The 25,058-nt window shown below is 38.1% G+C and overlaps 1 protein-coding gene across 1 annotated transcript in view; it reads left to right on the forward strand.

Annotated features, from left to right (window-relative positions):
- Positions 1-25,058, forward strand: part of LOC102372483 (A-kinase anchor protein 9) — a 125,361-nt gene that overhangs the window by 12,555 nt on the left and 87,748 nt on the right. The window contains exons 4-9 of the mRNA XM_025210002.1: positions 7,103-7,147; positions 14,082-14,135; positions 14,559-14,729; positions 17,793-17,948; positions 19,226-19,423; positions 21,058-23,505. Of these exons, the coding sequence (XP_025065787.1) occupies positions 7,103-7,147; positions 14,082-14,135; positions 14,559-14,729; positions 17,793-17,948; positions 19,226-19,423; positions 21,058-23,505 (3,072 nt within the window). The remainder of the gene's footprint in view (positions 1-7,102; positions 7,148-14,081; positions 14,136-14,558; positions 14,730-17,792; positions 17,949-19,225; positions 19,424-21,057; positions 23,506-25,058) is intronic.

The following is a 25,058-nucleotide window of genomic DNA, read 5'->3' on the forward strand; positions in this document are numbered from 1 at the left end:
ACTTAAAGGCATCCAGTTCTTCCAAATGACTCTGCACCATCTCAGGGTCTACGCATGGTAGTCTGGCGCCTTGCTGCTGCCTCTCTACAACCCCAGTGAGAGACTTGTCGTGCTCCTCACTTAGGAACACTGAGGCAAAGAACTCGTTGAGGAGTTCAGCCTTGTCCCCTCTGTCCGTCACCAATTGTTTCTGCCCATTTAGCAGGGGTCCTATTCCTCCCTGGGCCTTCCTTTTACTCCCAATATATCTAAAAAACAATTTCTTGTTGTCTTTTACTTGGGTTGCCATCCTCAGCTCCATGGCAGCTTTGGCCCGTCTAACTGCCTCCCTACAAGCACGAGCACAAGGTGGAGTACTGCAACCAACTCTGGGCTCCACACTTTAAAAAGAATATGGAGAATCTTGAGAGATTCCAGAAGAAAGCCACGCACATGATTAGAGGTTAAGAGAACAAGCCTTATGAGGAGAGGCATGGGACCCTTCACCTTGGAGAAGTGAAGGATCAGGGGTGACTTGGTGGCAGCCTATAAGTGTATATAAGGGGTGTGTACCAAAAACTGGGAAAATGTCTGTTTACCAGGGAAGACATGGTTTAACAGCCACAAACTGCTGGAAGACCGTTTTAAACTGGATATAAGGAAAAACTTCTTTACTGTCCGAGTCTCCAGCGTCGAATAAATTCCGCCCCCCCCAAAGTGGTGCAAGCACTAAGTAATTAGTAACCCAACCACACACAATGAATGGCATGATAAAACAGGAAATAAGTTGCCAAGTTAGTACACAAAATGCATGTAATAACTTTCATAGATTTTTTTTTTTAGGGTCAGAAGGGACCTATTAGATCATCGAGTCCAACCCCCTGGTCTGGGCAGGAAAAAGTGCTGGGGTCAAGTAACCCTAGCCAAGGTTGAAGCTGGTTCCCACAATGCCTTAAATTGAATATGTGGCCAGCCAACTAATTGGGACTCCTAATCTTGGGGACCTATTGGAGTCAAGGGCTCTGCACCCCCAAAGCTGGGAACCCCAATCAGCTGGCTGCTTCTCCCAGCCATTGGTGTACATCAGAGTCGAGGGCTCCTGCAGCTGAGAGGACTGATCAACTAACTGGCTTGCTACTAGATCCTGGGCTCCCCCTGCACTGGCAACACAATTGGAATCTAATCCACAATCCCACAACTCCACTCCTGTCATGCGTGTGTAACATTATATTTGTGTAGCATGGTAGGAGGTATAATTGTTGGGATTATGGATCAGATCCCATTGTGCCTTTGTCTACCAGGGGGCTTAGATATTTTCACTACTACCTGACTAGCCAAAATTGAGAAGTGAGTTTGAAATTTTGTAGCTGAAGCTTTTATACAGTATAACCTCATAAATCTGGCATGCTTGGGACTGAGCATGAAAGCTCCTTGGGCTCTCTTTGTCAGTTTCCTTTCTTGTAGCATTTCCTCTGAAGAATGAGGTTTAAAATATATTGATTAGGGACAGTGCTATATAGATGTCTAAATATTAGCATAATGGATGCTGTTTGCATAAATGGTATAGATTGCTTCCCTATAAAACACCTTTTCAGATGTCCTCTGTTATCTACTCTTTGACTAGGGACATAAACTGATTTAAGTGATCAGAAACTCGTTTAAACCTGTAACAGAACAGAAGCTCAGTGCACATAAACCAGTTTCAAAATGGCTGAAACTGGTTTTGGATAAACCTGGTTGAATGTAGTATCAGACTTAACTGGTTTGACCCAAATCGGTTTATGAAACTTCTGATCCATACCCTTTCCTAGTTCAAGTTAAATCACAGCACCCCCAGCATCCCAGCATGCTTTCCAGCCCTGAGGTGGGCTGGGCTGTCTGCTCCAGAGAGTAGGGCTGGCCCTGCCCCTCTGCTCCCTAGCTTGAGCAGTGAGGGCTGGCTGACAAGGTGGTGGTGGGGCAAGCCCCACTGGGGATGCAGCTCAGTCTGGAGGGTGGGGAGGGACTGCCCCCTACTAGACAAGCCCTGGCTGGGGTCTGGGACCAGGGAGGGCCCTTCCTCATGTCAAATTTACTGCTGGCTGCATCTGTGGATTACAAATCCCAGAGGCACCTGGAAGCAGGAAGAAGTGATGAGTAACCCTGCAGAGTCCTGCTGCTGTAATTTTGGACTGCAAATCCCAGAGACCTCTGGGGCATCAGGAAGAAGTGAGCACAGCCAGGGAGCCATGCTCTAGCACCCCACAGCATCTGGCCTCGGCCACTGCAGGCATGTGGCTGCATATCCTGTATCAGATAAATGTCAGTTCACTTCTGTTTCAGTTTAATCTGCAGTTTAGACTAACCTGCAAAGACTGAATCGATTCAGACTCAGGCTTTTTGACTATCTGTACCTAGCCCCTATCATCTGCTAACCTGTCAGTGCTTTAAAAACGTAATTAGAATAATTAGTGAAATAACCCCATTATCTTAAATTACTAAAAAAGAATGGCTTGTACACAGATCATGCAGAAAGATATTTCACTGCCTTGAAGCCAGATGTGGGGAAATTACTCTTTCCTTAGAAATTATGCAGGGCACAACTTGAGTAATAAGAAAAATTCAGACTCTGAATGTAAGGATTGATATAGGTTTTTCCTGGGCATCAGTCATCCGTTGTCCCTTCTGGTTTAGCAGGGGTCCAATGTTGCCCTTGCTTTTCCTCCGGCTCCCCACATACCTAAAAAAAGGACTTTTTATTGTCCTTGATACTTATAGCTATTTGGAGTTCAGTTGCAGCTTTGGCTTTCCTAGTTTGCTCCCTGCAGGACCAGACCAGTGCAGAATATTCCACCTTGGAGGTGGATCCCATCCTTTGTAGGCCTTCCTTTTTAGCTGCAGGAGGTCCGCTAGTTTCCTGGAGAGCCATGGGGGTTGCTGTGCCCTTTTGCTGCCTTTCCTCCAAGATGGAATAGCCTTAGCTTGTGCATCGAGGATCGCTCCCTTAAGGAGCAACCACTCTTCCTGAACTCCCGTCCCCTTGGGGTCATGGTCCCTTACGGCCTCACCGACAAGCCTCCTGAGCTTGTCAAAGTCAGCTTTCCTGAAGTCAAGGACTTCTGTATTGCTGACAGACTTGCCAGCTTTATGGCGGATGGTGAAGGTGATCAGGTCGTGGTCGCTGTCAGTCAGCTTCCCATTGATCATTAGGTCACTGATTAGGTCATCCCCAGTTGCCAGTACCAGGTCGGGCAGCGCTTTACCTCTCATTGGCCCATAGACCTCTTGTGTCAGAGCTCATCCACGCATGAGAGGAAGCTTTGCGACTGCTTGGACTTAGCCGAGCGCTGTTCCCACAAGATGTCTGGGTAGTTGAAGTCTCCCATGACAACCATGGACCTGGAGCATGCAGCCTCAGCCAATTCCCTGGCGAACTCGTGGTCAAGTTCTTGACTTTGGGTGGGAGGTCTGTAGTAGACTCCCTGCATTGGGTCCCCTGTGCCGTGTTCCCCACAGATTTTAACCCAGAGGGTCTCTAGCCATCCACCCTGGTCGCCAGTATCAGCTGGCAGGGATGCATAGCTCTCCTTAACATAGAGGAGAGTCCTTAACATAAGAAAGTCACAGTCTCAATTTAGAAAATAAATAGTGGCAATATGTCATGTTATCAGTCTTTTAACAAAATTAATCTGCTAGAAATAAGTTTGTTTGTTGTGGGGAATAGGAGTGTTTTTTGTTTTTGGTTTGTTTTTTTTTACAGGAGAAAAATAAAATTCATTCACAGATGTGGACAAATTTTCTTTCTTATTTAGATTAGTAAATGCAAGTCTTGCTGCTGTTTAAGTAGGATGTGTTCCATTTGTCAGTTGCTACACATGCCACTTATCAGTTGGCAACCTTTCTTAAATCAATCGGAAGACTAGAAAGAAAAAGCTGCTTTTGTCCTGTGCTACAGATGCTGATAGTCCCTAAGGTTTATGTAGTCTCATTCAACAGAGAACCCCCTAGATTTGCATCTGTAGGGTTACCAAATGTCCGAGTTTTTCCGGACGTGTCCTCTTTTTTGGCCCCCTGTGCTGCGTCCAAGTGGGTTTTTTAAATGTAAGCAAAAAGTCCAGGATTTCCTTCCTTGGTCCATTTCAACATGGCCCCCACTAGGGAGAACTACAGTTCCCAAAATACGTAGCACGGCACCTGCGCAATTGGGAGCAGAGTTCACAATTTTGGTTTGCTTTGCTGGTGGGAGCAGGGCGAGGTCTGAGGTAGCAGGAAGCACAGAAAATTGGGAGTGAGGGGCACTGGCAGGGCTGGATGGGGCAGGAGGCTGCAGGTCCCAAGTGCCAGCAGGGCTGGGGAGACAGGGGGCTGCAGGTCAGGAGTGAGGGGCACCAGCAGGGCTGGATGGGGCAGGAGGCTGCAGGTCCAGAGTACGGGGCACCAGCAGGGCTCGGGGGAGCAGGGGGCTGCAGGTCAGGAGTGAGGGGCACCAGCAGGGCTGGGGGGCGGGGGCTTCGGGTCAGGAGTGAGGCATTGTCAGGGCTGGGGGGGCAGGGGGAGGCAGAAGGCTACGGGTCGGGAGTGAGGGGCATCGGCAGGGCTGGGAGAGGGGTGCAGGGGCTGTGGATCAGGTTTGAGGGGCATGGGGGAGTGACTGTGGTTTGGGTGTGGAGGTCAGTGGCAATGCCAGGAGGCTGTGGGTCAGGAGTAAAGGGCACCAGCAGGGAGCAGGGGCAGGGTACTGCTTTTTGGTAGTGAGGTGTGCTGGCAGGGATGGGGTCAGTGGGTCTGGAGTGAGGGGCAACAGTGGGGCTGGGGGGGGGGCTATGGCTTGTCAGTGAGGGGCAACAGAATGGGCAGAGGGAGGGCACCGGCTTGTCACGGCCCCCCCACCATCATATTTTCCCCCCGCTCCCCCCACCTTCAAGTGTCCTGTTGTTTGGACCTAGCGATATGGTAGCCCTAGTATCCTGTCAGTTCCCTTCAAATCCTCCGAGTCAGTGGTAACCTAAATTCTGTCAAAAAGGGGTGGAATAGAGGCAGATAAATTGAAAGGTTATTTATACTGTTGTACTTGTCAGCAGAACTATATATTTAAACTAGGTACGGTAAAATATACCAGATGATTATCAACTTGGTTAAGAATCCTAACTGGATTATCTGGAATGTACCAGAGAGGATTCAGAACCCTAATATGTGACCAGATTAGCTCAAAACATTAGGGTGCTAAGGCTAATAACTTTTACTCTTGAAAACCCCAGTTGAGAGACTCCTGACTATGTAGTGCTGTGATTAGTAAAACAAGATTCTTTGGGTAAATCTGATATCTTTTATTAGACCAACCCAAATTTGGGTTGGTCTAATAAAAGATATCAGATTTACCCAAAGAACCTTGTCTACTTATGTCCTTAGAACAACACAACTACATACCCATGATTAGTAAGGGCATTGTTACCTTAATGCAGACAAGGTTCCTTGGGTGAATTTGATATCTTTTATTAGACCAACCCAAATTTGGGTTGGTCTAATAAAAGATATCAAATTCACCCAAGGAACCTTGTCTGCCTATGTCCTTAGACCAACACGGCTACAACCTAAACCCTTGTTACCTTAATAGCATTTATACAGATTTACCACAGATTTACCACATACTGTAGGTTAGTCCCAGCTTTGTCCCAGGAGCCCATGGATATTTACAGTAGTAATAGAAATCTGTATGTTTATCTGTAGTCATATTTTCTGATGTGAAGGAAGATGCATAGGATTCAGTTTTGATGCATAAGGTGTAAATTAACTGCTTTAAGACTTGGGCCATGGACAGACATTTGTAGGACTACAAACACATTTGCAGATTGCCCTAGCCTTGTGCATTACCCCCATATGCAATGAAATTCTACTGAGTTGTCTTGATTGTTTTTTGATGACTAGATACTTAGTCATTCTTCATGAGTGCAAACCACACCTCTTGAAATAGTTCTCCATTGGAAACTCCATGACAGAAACCTCATGAAAAGTTTGTGCAATATTATTTACATAAATTAGTGGGAAAATAGTTGAGAAGTGCCAAGTGAGAAAGTGATTCTTAGTTGTGCATTAAATAATTTAATGTCATAATCTGTTAATGAGACTGACAGATATTTAAAATGAGAAGAAATAAATTCAAAGATAAAGAAGTTCATTCTGTTTTTATTTTTCAGAACAAGATAAAATACATTTTCAGGCCACTGTGTCCAGATTTTTCATATTTTATATAAAAGTTGTTTTATATTTTGTAAAACAAGTTTACGTTCGAGTCAGTATGATTTAAATGGTATTGAATGGGTATTGAACCCTACATAAGCTATTCCCCTTCTGCTAATGTCTGCTTGCATGGTATTCGTTTGATACGCACTTTTACATTATTTAGGTTTAGCAAAGATAGGAAGCATTTTTAACATGCCAACCGTGAAAATCATGTAAATGAAATGTTGCTTTAGAAGCAACAGTTAAATATTGAAACCCAGTTAATAAAGCTGTTTTCTAATAAATCACTTACTCAGAATGTTTGTCAATTTTGTTAAAATGAAAGCCCTATTTCTACAAATGTGTGAATCCATGTGGCTCTGCTTACAAGATTTGGTCTATGTACTCTTTATACTTCATCTTTCAGATGATGAGCTATAAATTATCTTCAGCTTATACCAACTCCCATGGTGTTTGAAGGTGTTTAATACTTCGACTAATATCTGGAGTCTACACTGGAAATTTTTACTTAATGTCATTTATGGAATATTATTTCTGTTTTTACCAGTATAACCCTTCTACGGATGAGTTTTTCTGTCAGATGTGCTCTGTTGGTATATCTTTATTTTGTTCAGGATGTTGATGTAACTATACTGGTACAAGCATACTTTTGCCCGTATCAGCTGCCAACCCATTAGAAGGGTTTGTCACTGTAGCTATACATGACCCCTGAACAAAATAAGTTTATACTTGTAAAAACCCTTTTTGATAATATAAAATAACTAGAAGCATAGAGGAGTGTACAGACATAATTGGATACCACAAATACTTTAATCATTGTGCACATCCAGTGAAATAAATGGAAAATATATTTTGAAGTCTGGTGTAATTTTAAGTAATGTTTGTTTTCTTCCTCCTATTTTAGCCAGAAAGTGAAATTTCTACTACGGTTGAAGATTATAGTTCAGAGGTAAGAGTAATGTAACATTTTTAAAAATGTCACATTGAATCATTGTCAAGTTTAAATATTTTGGTTTTCCAAAATGAAAGAAAGAAAAGATATAAAGGATTAGTTTGAAATGTTATAAGTGACATGGAATGTTACCTGCTTTTAACATCTAAACTGCTGTTAAGTCACAGCTAAATAAACAGTATGTCAGATAAATAATAGGATGGGTACTATGGTTAATTAGAGCGGTAAGTTTGCAAACCAATGTAATAATTTCCTCACTTCAGTTACGTCTTGATACCATTCATAGTTCTAATTATGCAACTGTTTCTATCTATTCATTTTCTTTGGAGAATTAAATGCCAAGAGTATTTTTAATTTCCAAATAATGGGGAAACCACTGGTTTGTTTAAATATAGGAAAAAATACCATGCAAAGTTATTATCTGGTCGTACTTATGTCATTGTCAATATTGTCTTTGACTTGAATAGGAAAAGGATGATGTCCTTAATAGTTTCATGCTAATAAGCTATTAATTTTATTACTCCTTGATGATTCCTCAAAAACTGTATAATAGTTTCTTTGGTCATCTGTTGAAGGTTATAGCTGAAGCTAAGTGCAAACATTGGTAGGGGTTAGAAGGAGGCTAGATCATGTTAAAAATGGCCACTCAATCTAACTTAATTCATCTTGGTGCAGACCCTGCATTTGGATCTTAATGATTAGAAATCAATATAAGCCTGTAACAGTACAGAAGTTCCACACACATAGACAGGTCTAAAAATGGCAGAACCCAGTCTAAGGTAGACCTAGATTGATGTATACTCAAACTTAATCAGTTTAGGTTAGATTGGTGCATCAAGCTTCAGTACATTACCTGCATAGTCCTAGGGCTGGGAAAGGCCAGGCACTGGCCCCAAGCACCAGCTGAACTTTACCTACCTGCCCCTCCCCTGGCACCAAACTATTTTTAGTGCCCCACCAGCCCTTGTCCTCCACCATGTACCAGCCAGGCCCTCTTATCCCACAAGCCACTCCAGGTGCTGTCAACACCCGCTGCTGCTGCTGCTGCTGCTGCTGCTGCTGCTGGAAGCCTAGGAAGTAAGTGTGGGGAGGGATGGGGGTGTTGATTTGCTGGGGAGGGCTAAAAATTGCCTCTCTGGTCCACACCTCCCCAAGTTCCCTATGGACCCTGCAAGCCTTCTGATCCCAGGACACCCTCCCCCAAATTGTCTGCCACCCATTCCTCCTGTAGATTGTGCCTACCGCCCACCCCCATGGATCTTTCCTGGCCCCCCAATCCCTTCTGCAAATCATGCCTGCCCCCCATCTTCACATAAGTCACACCTGTCCCCCCATTGCTGCCATTGGTTGTGCCTGCCCCCCATCTCCCCGCAGATCACGCCTGCCCCCATCCCTCTGTGGATGTCACCTGCACCCCCACGTTTACAGATGGTCTCCCTGCTGAGGGATCCAGGGTCCCACACCAGCCCATTGCTGCAATTGCAGGGAAATTCCTTTTGAACCTTTTTGTAGTCCTAGGCTTCAGTCAGGTTCAGTTCCTCCTGAAAAATGGTATGTGAGCAGCCATATGTAAGAATTCCAAGTTGCTGGATTGTGCTTAATGTTTATAGCATCTCTGGTGAATTGAGCTGCATGCAACTTTAGAAAATCTCTAGCATTCACAATGAGATTGTTCAAGAACTTATAGTTTACCAGAATTGAATGGATTCTTATAGGAATGTCAAAAGGTATATCTCTGACCACTCTTTGACACATTTTAAGGCCATACTGGAAATCATGAGGATTCGCGAGCTTCTCAATACAACATTTATAAGAAATTTTAACATTGAAAAACAGCATATTTTTCCTCTTTTCATTCTCTGTACTGGACGAACAATTTTAGCTGACCCTTTCAAAAAAGGTTCAGTGTGAATCAAACACTTCATGCAGAAAATTTCAGCCCAAATAAGTTAAAGTTGGGCAATATTAGTAGCACCTTAAAACAGGATCTTGTAAAACAGGAAATAAGTAAGGATAGCTGCAATTGAATGATTGCTGCCAGCTCTATCTAGATGGGGAATGTAGATAGTCTGCTCAGATTAGTGGTTTAATCTTTCATTCATACATGCACAATATGCTTACTATATGTTGTGGTGAGGGAACATAAAGGAGAAGAAGGTAGGAAGGACCTTTGGGAGCTGTGTATGTGTTGTGTACACATGCATGTATGCAAGCATATGTAAAGCCTAAGTGCAGCTGACACATGCACAATTTGCTGTTGAATGGGAGAGTTGCATTTGTAGGCAAAGGACAGCCACAGTAAAATCAAGAATTTGTTTTCAGTATATAACACAGTGAGGTAATTGGAACTATTTAAGGGAGTCCAATATATATACAGAGCTTCCTTTGGGAACATTAGATATTCATGTTAGTATGGTATGAATCCGTGAGAAATTATACCTAGGGACCTACCGAATTTGGGGTGGCTGCCTCCTGATTTTGCAGTTTGAGCTTGGCACCAGTTGCCATTTTCACGGTGGAGTGTGTTGGGGGCCCCCCATGCCTCTGGCCAAGGGGCTGTAAAAGTTTTGCCCTTCTCTGGAGATTGACAGATGGCTATCTGTCAATCTCCACAGAAGGGTAGGGCTTCTGGCACTCCTTGGCTAGTCGGGGGGGGGGGGGGGGCACCATCCTGCCGCGAAAAGGGGGGGTGGGGGCCCTGCCACATTGTGCTGTGAAAATCTCCCCTCCCCTCCTCTCCCTTTCCCCATGCTTCAGGATGCCAGAGATTCCTGCCCTCTTCTGTTTACACAGCTCCCTTTCTCTTTTTTCCCCACTCTCTGACTGATTTTTTTGGCTTTTTTGCAGTCCCTGCACTTTTTTCATGGGGACCTACTGATTTTGTGGTTTCTGTGAAATTTGTGAAATCACAAATTCGGTAGGTCCCTACTTATCCCAGAAGTATAAGCAACTCAAAACATAAGGAGCAGTTGTTGAAGGCTGTAAACCCAAGAAAATCTGCAAGTATTAGGAAAGAGAGAGTGAGTGCACAAAGGATATAGCTGTAATAATTTATGATAAACAAGGGTGAATGTGGATTTATTTTTATTAATGTTTTATTATTTAAATTTGTGCTAACATCTACAGAGTACAAAGTTCTTTTTAACCTGGCACCCTATATAAGTAGAGATCGATATATCATAATTAATAATATTTAATATAAATAATTAATGTTGATATTAATGTAGTAATAATAGCACACCCTCTGTATTTACCAAAAATATTTTCCCATCAATACGGAAATAATAGTGCTCAAATAACAATAATTCGGCGTTCTATTGTAATACTTTGTTACTTCAATAATTTAAAATTTGTTGGCTTATTTAAGGCTGGCAGTGTAAGCCATATGACTGCCTAGGTTGTTAACTGCTTGCCTTGAAGAGCTGGATTAAATTCTTTGACAAATATTTCCTTTGTTGAGGAAATTGCTTATAATGACCCTGTCTAATGATAGAGTACAGTTTCCTAAGCAGAGCTGGGAAAGAAGTAACTGCAAATATCAGAATTCTTGTTTTCCTGAAATTCTGTTGGATATGAAGTAATTTGTTCCATTTTCTTCAGTTGTGTATAAATACGACAGTAAAAACCAAAATTTAGTTAGGCCCATTTGTAATAAATTAATTCATAATAAATCCCTTTGTGAAAGATTGCAACCTTTTAATATAGCATTTAAGTTTAATAATTATAATTGATTGTGTGTTCAGAGCTATAGTTTAGATGCCAGGCTTTCTCAACATCATAATTCTCTTTTTATGGACATTGGATTTATGACACATTATAACCTGCCTGATATCTGACTCCCCAGGTACCACTCCACTATTCATCCCTCTTCTCTCCCCCCACCCAGCCTCTCTCTCACCCATTGACTCCTCAGTCTACATCTTCACTGATTACCTGTCTTGTATGCATACCAGCCCAGCCCCTGGCTTCTTTACTTTTCATTCCATCCAGGAAGAGCACACACCAACTGCTGAAACTTCCTTAGCCTGACAAAGGGTTTTTGAACTCGAAAGCTTGCTTCAAATTTTTTTTCCAACTATTTAAGTTGGTCTAATAAAAGATATCAGATTCACCCAAAGAACCCTGTCTGCCTATGTCCTTAAACCAACATAGCTACAACCTACACCCCTGTAATTCTCTTTTAGCTTTCTTGATGAAAATTCGATCCTTTCCCTTTCTCATTCCCTTCCTTGTACCCCCTAAAGTTTACCTCATATTCTGTACCTTTATAAGAGTACTCAGAGACTTCCAGCCATTGTTTTCCCTTCCGTTAGACCATTAAAAAAAGAAAATGCTATTAATATCTTTTTAGTAGGGTGAAGAAAATAAGGCTATTATCAGAAAGTTCATTATATTGTACAAATTGGTCTTTTACCTATAATAAAGAAGGTAATTCAATACATGTTGTTATATCATGGAAAGTTAGCCAATGCATTATTTTTAAAACCACCAATTTTTATATTAAAAAATACCTATTTGCTTTAATTGGACTTAAATTTGCATGTATTAATAATACAAGCAAGAAAAGTGGTTTACTTATATATAGTGTAAAAGTAAGAATAACGGAAATAATTTGGCCAAGTTGTTTTAATTATAGGAATGCTAAAATATTACTTATATTAAAATAGATTAAAACTGTATTGGAGAACTCATTATGTTACAAGATTAATAAAGCGATCAAGGATTATAAGTGTGGTGAAGCTCAAGAAGCAGCTTCAAATATGTACATTTTTAAATCAGTTCTTTTTTATTTAATGAGTTAATAAAGGAACACATTATAGGAAAATATTGTCAGCTAGCAGTATTGCAGCAATGCTAGCAACGCTGTTTGGGAGCACTAATAACATTATTTATTTTAAAAATAAATGTTTCCATCAGAATGAAATAATTCCTGAATAAAATGTGTTTACTATCACTCATGTTCAGTATAAAGCGCATTCTAAATGAAATAAAAAGATGAATTGTTTTAAAGATATGAAATAAAAATACATCTTCCATTCCAGAAGTTTTCATATACTCTTGTAAACAAATCAAAGTGTACATTTCTTGTTACCCAAAAGTTAACTTGTCAGTCTGTGTGACAGTTTTGTTATGTTTGTTATATATTAAAATGTCTGTGCATTACAGTGCTTTGATACTTAAAAAGAACTATTTATATTATGGATGAATCCTTAATTTTTAACCAATTCAATGTATTAATATTGGAATAGTTCCAGGTAATAGATTAATATTAAAGTTTGTAAAGTAAAACATCATGCTGGGGCTGGCTAGGTCTGTGAAATCAAAAATCTGGTAGAGTTTTGTAGCAATGATGAGAGATTTAACGTTCCAAGGTTCGGTACATTTAATTCTGACCTCTGCTGGCATTTGGAGTGAATAACTGAATTGTTTTTCCATAGCACAGCCACTAACAAGTGTATCTCTACAAAAAAAAAAAAAGTTTTCTCTTAATATGCACTGTTTGCTGAAACAGTACAAATACAAAATAAATATTTACTGTCACACAATAGATTATAAGTAATTTAAAAGACATCTTTCATTTTAGTACGGATGATTTACTGTACTCTCTTCGCATTTATGACATTTTATACAGTTATTTCCAGATTTCAAAAAATTATGTTTTGTGGTTATCTTGTTAAGGAAGTCTATACTTTAAATTTTCCAGATGAAATCACTGACTGTTTTTGTCAACCAGGGTGTCACTCAGGAGTGCTACACTCTTACTTTGGATGCGTTGCTGCTTTAATCGGAATTGAGGGTCAGACTGATCCAATGCATGTTGGCAGATTTTTCTGTTACTACACTTAAAGGTTTACTCAGACATGATGGGCAAATAAACCCTGCACTATACATTTTCTCAGTAGATGTCTATTTTGTGTACTTTGATTTTACTTAAACACTGCAGTGATGATAGTGCAGTAGCTCCCTGCATCTGAAGTCCTCACTCTATGTGGTGAAGAGTTCTGAGCAAAGTATGGCCGTCTTCTAAACGGATTTATCCCTCGGTTAAAGAGCTCGCTGACTAAAAGTCTTGTGTGTGGTTTGGGGCAAGAGAGTTGAATGTTGACCCAAGTTACTTCAGTATTCTTTGCATTCATAAGTTTCTTGTTGATCTGTAAGAAATTTTTCTGGGTTGTGCTTCATTTTTGGAGGCTGTTTATAGTAGTGGGTTGTGGTCTGTAGAGCCACATGGATTCTCATGGATACTACACTTGGTTGTAGCTTTAGGTAAGTGAAAGGGGAGAAATGATTTTTCAAATATTTATCATTAAATCAAGTCTCTTTTTTTACTTTATAAAAATCTAAAAGAGTCGCTCTGGTTCCATGAGGGGAAGATTTAGATGCCTTTAGAAATGACAAACTCTGAAGTGTGCCTCTCTTAAACATTGATATGTTTAAAATAATTTAAGGGATTCTTTAATTGCTTTTCTCAGCCATTTTAAAAACGTATGAATTCAGATATTTTTTTCAGATATAGCTTTGGTCTACTGTTATTGTATACACTAGTTTTCAGTCTTGTAAAATTGTCAGTGTAGCTTTGTATTTTTCTTTAAATCTGAATCTCCTGCTTTTCTATGTACTAGATTCCTAATGTGGTTAATACAATTGACAGTAGTCATGGTTTAAATAAAAATTTTAAAATTTGAACCTATGCTAATTTACATTCAGTTTACTATGAATGAATTGTGCAAAGCAATTCAGATGCATTAGATAATTGGAACAGTATATATATATATATCAACTATATGCATTTTAAATGATGTTATAGTTTGCTGCTATATAAGAATTCATAGGAATCTGCAGAAAAATCAAAATGTAATTAACTGAAAGGAAACTAGAATTTTAACCTTTATCTTAAATAATAATGTATCTAGAAATTGTCTTCATACAGGTAAATGGTTGCAGTTTTGTGACAAGAACATCTATACCTGCAGATTTAATCAGGGTACAGTATTGCAAGTTAATGTTGGTTACTAAAAACATTAAACAAGTTGTATAATAATCTGCTGTGCAAACAAAATTACCTGACTAACAAAATCTCTGCTGCATGCTAAGCTGTGTGTCTGTTGTTATTGTACGATATCTTAACACACATAATGTTGCATCTTTTATGAAATACAGAAAATAAACATCTCTGTTTCTATCATAAAGCTTAGCTTTAACACGGAACTTGCAAAGAATCTAACGTCATCGCTTCTAAGGTGTAAATTATATTATTAAAGGAGGTTTCCATGGCAATAAACTCTTAAATGCTATATTGTATTGTAATATTCTAATGTGGCATTTGATACAGAAATCAATATTTGAGTCTGCTGTCCTTGAGGAAACATACAAGAGCTAGGTTGTTAAGGAATTTGGATTGATTTAGGAAGAAGAATTTGGAGTTGGAGATATTTATTCTGAGCATGGAATGCGGCACACTGAAACACGGCTAGAGATGATGGAAAATGAATTGGCTGGGAAACTACAAGAGATTGAAGAACTAAACAGAGAGCTAGAAGAAATGAGGGCAGCATATGGTACAGAAGGTTTGCAACAGGTATAATTACCTTGTGTTGCTTTCTGTTTGCTACTTGGTTACACAGAAATACTGAGCATCTCCTGGAAGCATTTGTACTAAAAGAAAAACATTCAGTTTCTCTGAATGTAGAATACAGACTTTTTCAGTTCCAGAAGGCATACATTTTCCTCAGTATGCATCATCTGTACATAAAAGGAAATTCCACTGTCTAGCCTTCATATTTTTCATTTCATTTGCATATTTTTCTTTCATTTTTTCATATAGCCAAGATTTTCACTCTATTGCTCTGCTTCTCTTGCGCAGAGGAGTGGAAGAATGGTTTTCTCAAAGAAAAGTTCTAATGATTTGTTAATTATTCAGTAACAGCACAGAGTACATTTCCCTTGCCCCTTTTAGGCTAGACATTATAAAGCTCTACCTCCTGAAGAGTGAGAGCACTCCTGAATTGGGTGGTTGATTTTCTGTGAAGGTAGTTGGATAGACATTTTAATAAATGTTTTATAATTTGCAGTTGCAAGAATTGTTTCTTGCATTAAAACTTGAACATCTGTTTTAAAGAAACATATAAGGTTAAGGGATATTCGACCAAATTCTGCCCTGGTGCAAACAGGTACTACTACTATGATTAAAGTCACTGTGCTTGCTTCCTTCATCCTGAATTTTTGTTCCATTTTTTTAAACATGGTTCTGTTTCCAAAGTCTGTGTTTTATTTCACATTTATTTCTGTTGATTGGCTATTTTGTTGATTTTTTTAGACAAGACTCGTGCTCATGAATCTTGTTCTGTGTTCCAGGGTGTTATAGAAAGATTATTTTGGTAGACAAAGTTACAAGAAAATTGTTCTAAATTAAAGGGTCTTAAATCTATCACAACTGTGGGATTTTTTTGTTTGACTTCGAATTTCTTCCTTTTATTTTAGCAAACTTGTGAAAATAGATGTGTCATTTTCTAGCATATGATCATCTTTTCACTGAGCATGCTATAAAAGTAAAAAAGAAAAACCAGTAGTAGGTTATCATTATTTTGTCAGTGCATGCATAAAAAATGGTTTGAAAAACCAATTATTTCTGCTGCTAGTGATGAATATGAATTAAACTTAGTTCCTGGTTACTGTATTTTGCATCCATTGTGCTCAGATTTTATAAGTACTGTGGTGATTTAGATTTTGGCAATTACCAATACTGTTTACTTTTCAGCAATAGAAATTGTAATGAAATATGTTTAAGTTGGTAAGACAACTTTACCTCTATTTTAAGATTTCTGTCTTTTAATGTGAATTCCATAATAGTTTGTAGTACTCCAAATCTCATGATTATTTTTCAGTCATACCACATAATTTGCTGTAGCTATACAGTGTTCGTTCTCAACAACAATATCGTTTGAATAGATTCACTTTCCTTACTTCCCCTACATGAATCTTTTGTTCTAGAAAATTTGCAAAAGAAAACTGTTTGAATTTAGTTCCTACTGTTTTGTCAAGTTTTTTTTTTTTAATACTCAAGGGGGAAAAAAACAAAATCAAATCTAAAAAACAGATTAAATAATGTGATTAGCCCATATAATTAGTTTGCTCTATTTCATTGAAAGGTGGGAATATTAAAAAAGTAAATGTTTGACATGTATAAGTGCCTACTCTGTGCATGTTCATGTATTAACATGGTTATCTGGCATCCAGAATAGTGGACATGTATACTAAGTTAGGACCTGATCTGTGAAAATGGAAGATAAGGTTTCTTAATGTTTTACAGAGTGAGACTGTTAATAGATCCAACCATTTCTTTTTCCTTCCTTGCATGTTGTTTTCCAAGGAATAGAGAGTCAGGAATGATCTAAACAGAATTCATTTGTTTTCCCAAATTGCTCGTGGAGGGTAGGTGCTTGTGCTTAAATAGAACACGGTGCTTATATACCGTACTGAATCATAACTATATCAGTCATTTTAGCTATGAATTAAATATTAACTAAATAGTAGAAATCATTATAAAATTTCCAATGTTAGTACTAAAACAAATGCAAATAAATGTCCGGGTTTATAAGAAAAGTCTTCCTTTGACTGTCTAATGTTACTTTTTTGCAAGTTTCATTAAAAAAAAAAAAAAAAAAAAGACCCTAGCACTTAGTCTTTATTTTCTTTATAAAATAGAATTGGGCTGGGGGTACAGAGGTGCTCTTTGTGTTCTGATTTAAATAGAAAAATTATGTTAGCAGATGAAGGACCAATATACTGTTGGAATAAATGGCTGCAAGCCTATTTAAAATCCGTAGTTTGAATCCTATATTCAATATCTCCCTATGTGAACTAGAGATGCTTTTTATTGTTTATGTACTTATAGAAAATTAAATTCTCAGTTTAAAATCGGGGGAGACATGTTTAAAGTCCATATACATTAAGTTGAAATGTTGTATAAATTTTAAGGCTTATTTGCTTTATCTGAAGAGTACAAATAAAGTAAGCAGTTTTAAAACTGAACCAAAATAAATTGAAAATTTTAATGAAAGTATCAGTTAATAATAACGAAGGATTTGTGGCTTACAAAATGTAATAAACAATATATTGACAAAAGATGCTCAGAACAATTCTGAAGTGTCACGGTACTTCTGTGCTTCATTCTTTCTTCTGTATTACAAAAGTAATCATCTGAGTTTCCTTCAGTATATTTTGTATCAATCTTAATGTTGAAAATCATTTTTCTTTCTCTTTAGATCAAAACACAGTTTATTCCAGGCTCCACACTAATGTTAAAGTATCTTTTAGTATCTGGTTTAAACTTCATTTTAATCATGGTACAATAGGAAGTCTACATTACATTCTTTAGATCAGTTCCATTATACTTGGTTCAGGATTTTTTTGTCAAAATTATTTGGAGGAAACAATGTTCTATGTTTGGATAGTATTAAGTACATTTACTATACAAGAACTGTAAAATATGAATGCAGCAGTAGATGTGTATAAGTACTTAAAATATAGTTCAGGAAATATACTTTATATTCTTTTAACTTTGATTTTACTGGAATAAAACAGTATGTTTGGTAGATAATTTGGTCTTGTACTAATTTTTTTTTAATTAAATCTTCCATAGCTGCAAGAGTTTGAAGCTGCCATCAAAAAAAGAGATGACATTATCACCCAGCTTACTACTAATCTACAGCAAGCACGGAAAGAGAAGGATGAAACTATGAGGGAATTTTTAGAGCTTACTGAACAAAGCCAGAAATTGCAAATTCAGTTTCAGCATGTAAGTTTTATTGATAGCAGTGTGGCCTCAGATTTGATGGTAAAGTTCACTTAGATAAAACAGTTCATTGAATATGATAGCAATAGCAATTAGTGTTCTTTTATGCACACTTTCAAGGAATAGGAATAAATAGTGATTTTAAATAGTTAGCATTTATCAATAGTTATCACTAATATAATATCATAGGAAATACACTAGTTAATAAACCATATGTATATAGTAGCCACTGGTAAGTATTGGCTTTCTGATGACGGCCACCTTAGAAAGACATACTTAACTGCCATAACAAAATAATAGGAGCGAAATCATGGATTCTTTGAAAGTAAAGCCCATAGGCTTTGTTATGGCCTGGATTTTTACTTGAATCCCATTAGATATTTAGTTACACACCTACCTTCTCTGCTAAGAGTTGTAAATTGTTCTATCATTTAATATTTTAGTCATGTTTTTACGTTGTTAAGGTTACTGGTAGCCATTGTGGATTAATCAGGATTTAATGGCATGTCACTTTATGGTGCTGCAATTAAATATTTTAGCATTTGTTGGTGTTAAGCACTTGGCCATATCTAATATGGTCTTCAAGAGTACTGCATCCCTAGCTTGTGAATTTGAAGTACTACAAGTACTGGTTTCTGAGAAATGGCCATTACAGATTATTCATTTAATCATTCTTAAGTGATGTCCTGATGGCATCCTATGCTAGTTGGCCATAAAGCAGTTTAATATTTAGCCTGAAGAAAAAGCATGTTGTTTCTTTCAACAAGATAAGCACAATGTTTTTGCACTTCCAAAGAGAAGCTAACATGGGAGATGGTTCTAATAACCATACCACAGTGCTACATGAAGGCGAGTTGCAGCCTCCTCTGCCAGAGCTCATGTACATGAATTAGTATGGCCATAGGAACATTTGGAGAGGGGCTGGACATAATACCCATGAGCTTTGGGGCTGTGAATGAGTGAGTGTTTTGGGGAGAGTAGGAAGGGTGGGAAGCCCTTGAGTGGCAGGTGGAAAAAGGAGGAGATTGGGCTGTGGGAGAGTGGATTGTAGTATTTAGAGGGGAGGTGGGCAATGGGTTGGAAGGTTGAAAACTGCTGTATTGCATGTATATGGGTTTATGCTCATGTGAAAACTACTGTGTCCATATATGTGGGCTTATGCTTACACACATGCAGTTGACTGATGTGGGGCAAAAAATAGGGGATACTGAAAGCTTATTTTCTTAGTATAAAAACTATTACTGAAAAAAATAATTTACTTTATTTTTTTCATTTGTAAGTTACAAGCAAGTGAAACCCTAAGGAACACCAGCCATAGCTGTACAGCTGCTGACCTATTGCAAGCTAAACAACAAATCCTTACACATCAGCAACAGCTAGAAGAACAAGAATATCTACTGAAAAATTACCAAAAAAAGAATGAAGAATCTGAAGCTCACATTACACTTCTGCAAGATAGAATCGCAATATATGAAATGGTAACTTCTTCTTAGAAAGATGTCTTTTACTTCTAGCTTGCTGGTCTTTTTCAGAATATGGTTCCTTTGAAGTTAATTATAAACACAGCAGCATATCATGTCTACTCTTCTTATTATAGGATGTGAAGTTTCTGGCTCCGTGAATTTATTTTATAGAAGGAGCATGTTTCTTTAGGAAAGTCTGTTACATGTCATTTATTAGTGCACACTATTGTATACCTAGTTTAGAAGTAAAGTTTAATAGCTGAAATATCTGCTGCTTACTTTACAACTAAATATAGGGTATATATTTAAGACGAATGATAAAGATAAAACTGGATACTGCACTTGAATAAGAATTCTTGCATTACCTGTCAGCAACTTTTTTTCATTAAAAGAAATCCTGAACAAGTTTTTTGTCATAACCAAATAGTGCTTTCATTTCTTACAGCACAACTTTAATATGTATGTATCCTCCATGAAGTCTATAACATAAGAGAGAATACTTTAGAAACTTAAATACCATTAAGAGTAGCAATGTAAGCATGTAAGCAAAACTTTTTTACAGTTAGCTAAACACTTTTGATGCACATCTGTTGCATGTGTGCAATGCATATTTATTTCTCTTGGTATTGAAACTTTCTTGCAATATTGATGGATATTAATATAATATTTTGTAATTTTTCAAGTGGTCCAGGTTGCACGCTAAAAAAAATTAATAGCTCCTTTATATGCACCATGATTGTAAACCAGTGTCTGTTGAAGTCAGGAATTCCCATTGTCTTGAGTCGGTTTTGGATCAGGTTCTAAATGTTGTCCCCAGAGGCTGTATCCATGAGCATGGGCATTTGGCTCCCCAGGGTCAAGTAGCAGTGGACACCTTGTGCTGCCACTCGTTGTCCCCAGGGAATGTCGTTGCCATGTGCCCTTTGGCACACAGTAGGTTACCCCGGGTAGGGGAGGGGAGGCTGGGGCCAGCACTGGACTGGCCCCAGCAGGCCTTGGGGGCCTCTTGGGACTGCAGCAGTGGCGATCTTGCAACTCAGAGCCTGGCTGTCAGCCAGAGTGTTGCTCTGACTGACCAGGCTCTGGTTTTGAGGCGTGCACAGCCCCCATGTGTGCTGCTCCACTTTTTTTCTTGGCAGGGTTTTTTTGACCCCAGGATATCTAGGGGTCAAAAAAAAAAAGAAAACCTGTGCTTCTCCCTTGCAGTACAGGGATCAGCTGAATGTGCGGTATGTGGCACCGCAGACATGGTGCACAGCCGTGCTCGTCTGGATGCAGCCAGAGAGTTCTAACAAAATCATCAAGAACTCTTCCACACCCCCCCCAAGATTTTTAATGTTACATTTGTGTATACTTCCATTTTTTAACCAAAATTTTAAAAAATCATTTAGAAAGGAAAACTGAGATTTAAAAAAGGCTTTGAAGTAACTATGCCAAACATATATTGAATGCAGGTATACTCAGGGAAAAAAAATTAAGTGATCTTGAGTCTTCAGTTATTTCAGATGAATAGAAAAATACTGAAATAATTAGCAAATCATTCAATTTTAATTGTATGATATATTTCTAAGAAAAGATTTAAATGTATGTAAATGTGTTAGTTGCTCACTAAGATACCAGAGATTAATTTTATATGTTTGGTTTATAAGGAAAAAAACAAAAGTGGAGAATATTCCAATAAGAAGCTACAAGAAAACGAAACACTAATTGAAGGTCTGGAAGCAAAAATTTCAGAAGGAGAAAGAAATGCAGTTCACTTAAGTGAAAAATTATCAAATGCCAATAAATTAATTGAAGAATTAAAAGAACAGATTATACAAAAGAACCAAGAAGTAAACAATGTGAGATTGGAACTGAGTAACTGCAAACAAAAAGAAAGACAATGCTCTGATGAAATAAAACAGTTAATGGGCACTGTGGAAGAATTGCAGAAGCGATGTCATAAAGACAGCCAATTTGAAACTGACATTGTACAAAGAATGGAATTAGAAACACAAAGGAGACTGGCACAACTTCAGGCAGAATTAGATGAGATGCATGGGCAGCAACTTGTACAAATGAAGCAAGAATTAATTAAGCAACATGCATTAGAAATTGACGAGCTTCTCTCCCAACAAAAAGCTGAGATGGAGAAAACCTTAAACCTTTGTTCAAGTGATAATATTCGTGAAGATGAAATATATTTAATGAATATTACAATTAATGACTTAAATGTAAAATTACAAGATGCTAACCATCAGAGGGAAAAAGTAAAGCAAGATTTGTCACAACAGCTGGAAGCAATTTCAGCAGAAAAATCTCTCCAACAAACACAAATTGAAGATCTTTTTCAAGAACTGAGTTTTGCGCGGGAGCAAACTCAAAGAGCTAAACAGACCATAATGTCTATGGAATGCAGATTAAATGAAGCAGACAAATACCAGGTTGTGATTGAAGATCTGAAAGCTCAGCTTGGTTCTGAAATTGAGTTCCGGAAAGAATTAGAATTAAAACATGAAGCAGAAGTCACAAATTATAAAATAAAACTTGAAATGCTAGAGAGGGAGAAGGATGCAGTTTTGGACAGGATGGCTGAATCTCAAGAAGCTGAATTAGAGAGACTAAGGACACAGCTTTTGTTTAGTCACGAAGAAGAATTGTCCAAACTTAAAGAAGATTTACAGGAAGAACACAGAGTAAACATTGAAAACCTTAAAGATGGCCTGACTGCCCACTATAAACAACAATTAGACAGGGTACAAAATGAAATGAGTCAAAAGATAGAAGCCATGCAATTTGAAAAGGACAACTTAATAACAAAGCAAAATCAGCTAATATTAGAGATTTCAAAACTGAAAGATTTACGGCAGTCTCTTGTAAACTCCAAGTCAGAAGAAATGACTCTTCAAATCCAAGAACTCCAAAAGGAGATAGAAGTTCTTAGGCAAGAAAAAAAAAAAAAGGGTACACTTGAACAAGAAGTTCAAGAATTACAACTTAAAACTGAACTGCTGGAGAAACAAATGAGAGAGAGAGAAGATTGCCTTCAAGAAAAATATGCAGAACTTGAAACACAGAATAGCCACCTTAAAGATGAAAATAGAGTCCTAGAAGATAAGTTAAAGCACACCTCACTAAGCTCAGAAGAAAATTCAGTGTTCAAAGACCATGTTAGTTGTAAATCAGAAAACCTGGACTTAGAAAAAAGAATAGAAAAACTGTTTGCTGAAAATGAGCAGCTTACAAAACAGGGCATCCAACTCAAGGAGGAAATTGAAAGGCAAAAAACTACTTTTTTATTTGCTGAGAAAAAATTTGAAGTTAACTACCAAGAGCTCCAGAAAGAATACGCTTGTCTACTAAAGGTAAAAGCTGATATAGAAGACAGCAAGAATAAACAGGAAGTTGAGTATAAATCCAAACTCAAGGCTCTGACAGAAGAGCTTCAGAATATACAAAGCAATAAACTGGTTATATTGAAAACTAAAAGCTCAGTCTCTGAAGGCACTAGAGACAACAAGTTATGCAAAGCAGAAACTTTTGAAGTTGGGGAAGTTATTGAGAAAGATACAACAGAACTCATGGAAAAGCTTGAGGTTACCCAGCGTGAGAAACTAGAACTGTCTTTAAGACTTTCAGATCTTTCTGAACAGTTAAAGTCCAAACATAGTGAAATTTGTCAGTTAAGTGAAGAAGTTAAATCTTTAAAACAAGAAAAAGAGCAAGTTTTATCAAGATGTAAAGAATTAGAAATAATAATTATTAATAACCAGACCGATATTAACATTATTGAACGTAAAATAAAACACTGCAAAGAAAAAGCTCAATCAAATGCCACCCTAACTACTGAAACTACAACTCTGATATCTGATCCAAGCAATGAATTTGCTGAGGAAATAAAAGTAAGAGAAGGCAGTGTGAATTTGGGTAAAGAGCCCAGTCATTGTGTAACAACAGAGGAGTCAATTCAGCAAATACTGAATCCAGAACAGCAGTCACTGTTAGATCATTTGCATCAGATGACTGACAGATTAGCAGGAGAAACATCACTAATGTCTATTACTCAGAATGAAAATAATCAGCTTCAGCAGCAGCTAGATATATTAAAATCTGAACAGGTATGTTACCTTAAATATATATAGTAAAGAGAGTTACCAGGCATGCATCTGAAATGAAAGTTGTTAATTAAAAATTGTAAATATGTTCATTGCTTCTAGTTTACTGACTGTTGTGGGTATGCTGATCAGTAATTAAAAGGGAATTACAAAAGTGATTATATCTGTATATATTCACGCAGAGATCTTTCTTTTCAATGGTGCTTGGGGAAATTCAGAAATAAAGTAATTTATGAAAGAAAAAAAAGTATACTGAAAGTGAGGAGAGATTTTATATTATTTTTCAAAATTTGGTACATACAGCATTTTAATTTATTACCTATGATGAAAGTTAATTAGTTTTTTTTCCCCTCAAGATGCTTCCCCATTTTTCATTACAGGTTCATACCTCTAATATAGTCAGTACATTTGCAAACTATAAAAGAATGCAAAGAATTTTCTTTTCTTTTATAGTGTTCTTGTTCTGTTGAACCTGTAAAATGGAATGTTGACACTTTTCCATCCTTTAGCCACTATACTAATAATCTTTTATTTTAATTTATTTGGTCAGAGGATGAGAAATAGAATGTGAGGAAGCTGTCAGAAGATACTAACCGCTAGATATTTCAGCTGGGCCTGCATCTAGTCTTTTTTTGCAACAGCTCATCTTATCAGACTCGTGTTGTTTCAGTAGTTCAGTTTCTTTCCTTTTCTTAAACTTCTATAAAGAATTCTTGCTCCTTTTATCAGGAAACATTTGCTGTTTGTGAGAAGTTTAAAAATACCCTTTCTAAATTCCTTTATAAGTTAAAGTGCTTTAAAATGCAATATCTGGTTACCGACAGAGGTAACTTTTAGCTGCTTCAAAAGCAGAAGGGGAGTTGGTACTTGGGTGCAGGCATCAGCTGTTATGTTGTAGCTGTTATATCTGCAAGCTTCCCTAGTGCTGCAAATGAGCTAAATCATACATTTTACCCTCAAAGAAGCACAGTTAAATTTGGATTGGTTTTGCCACACTTGTATCACTGCAGGAACATTCAAGCATAAGTTATACTGCATGGTTACTGTAAGCCACCCTGGGGCATACCTGCAAGGCTGGCACATTTTCCAAAGTGTGTCTGGCCAGGCACCTCTGCCAGTGGCCACATTTGCTCTAGCTGCCTAGGGTCCCACTCCAGGTCCATGGTATGGGAACCCAAGCTGCCCTTGCAGTGTGGCAGGGAAGCCAGTCTGGCCTCAGGCACCCTGCTTCTGGACGCTCCCTGTCTACTAAAACTCAAATCCCCAGCTGGTGCCAGAAGCCCTGCCTGGGCTGTTAATGGGGCTTGTGCAGACCCCAAAAGAAATGTAAACAAAAAAATTATCTGTAGATTTGCTCTGTTGTCCTGAGGCAACAGCATTGCTGATTTCCCCATTCTTCCACAGGGGTTTACCTGGGGACAGCCCCAACAGCTCTGGCTTTCCCTTTGTAGCTGCATGCTGCTCTTGTTCCATTCCCTTCTTATTTTCTCCAGTTTCTCTGGTCCCCTGACCTCCTGCCTGGCTAACCTGGTCATGTGCTGTTGTCTGGCAACCTG

This window comes from Alligator sinensis, unplaced genomic scaffold (assembly GCF_000455745.1).
Source record: "Alligator sinensis unplaced genomic scaffold, ASM45574v1 scaffold479_1, whole genome shotgun sequence".
NCBI lineage: Eukaryota > Metazoa > Chordata > Crocodylia > Alligatoridae > Alligator > Alligator sinensis.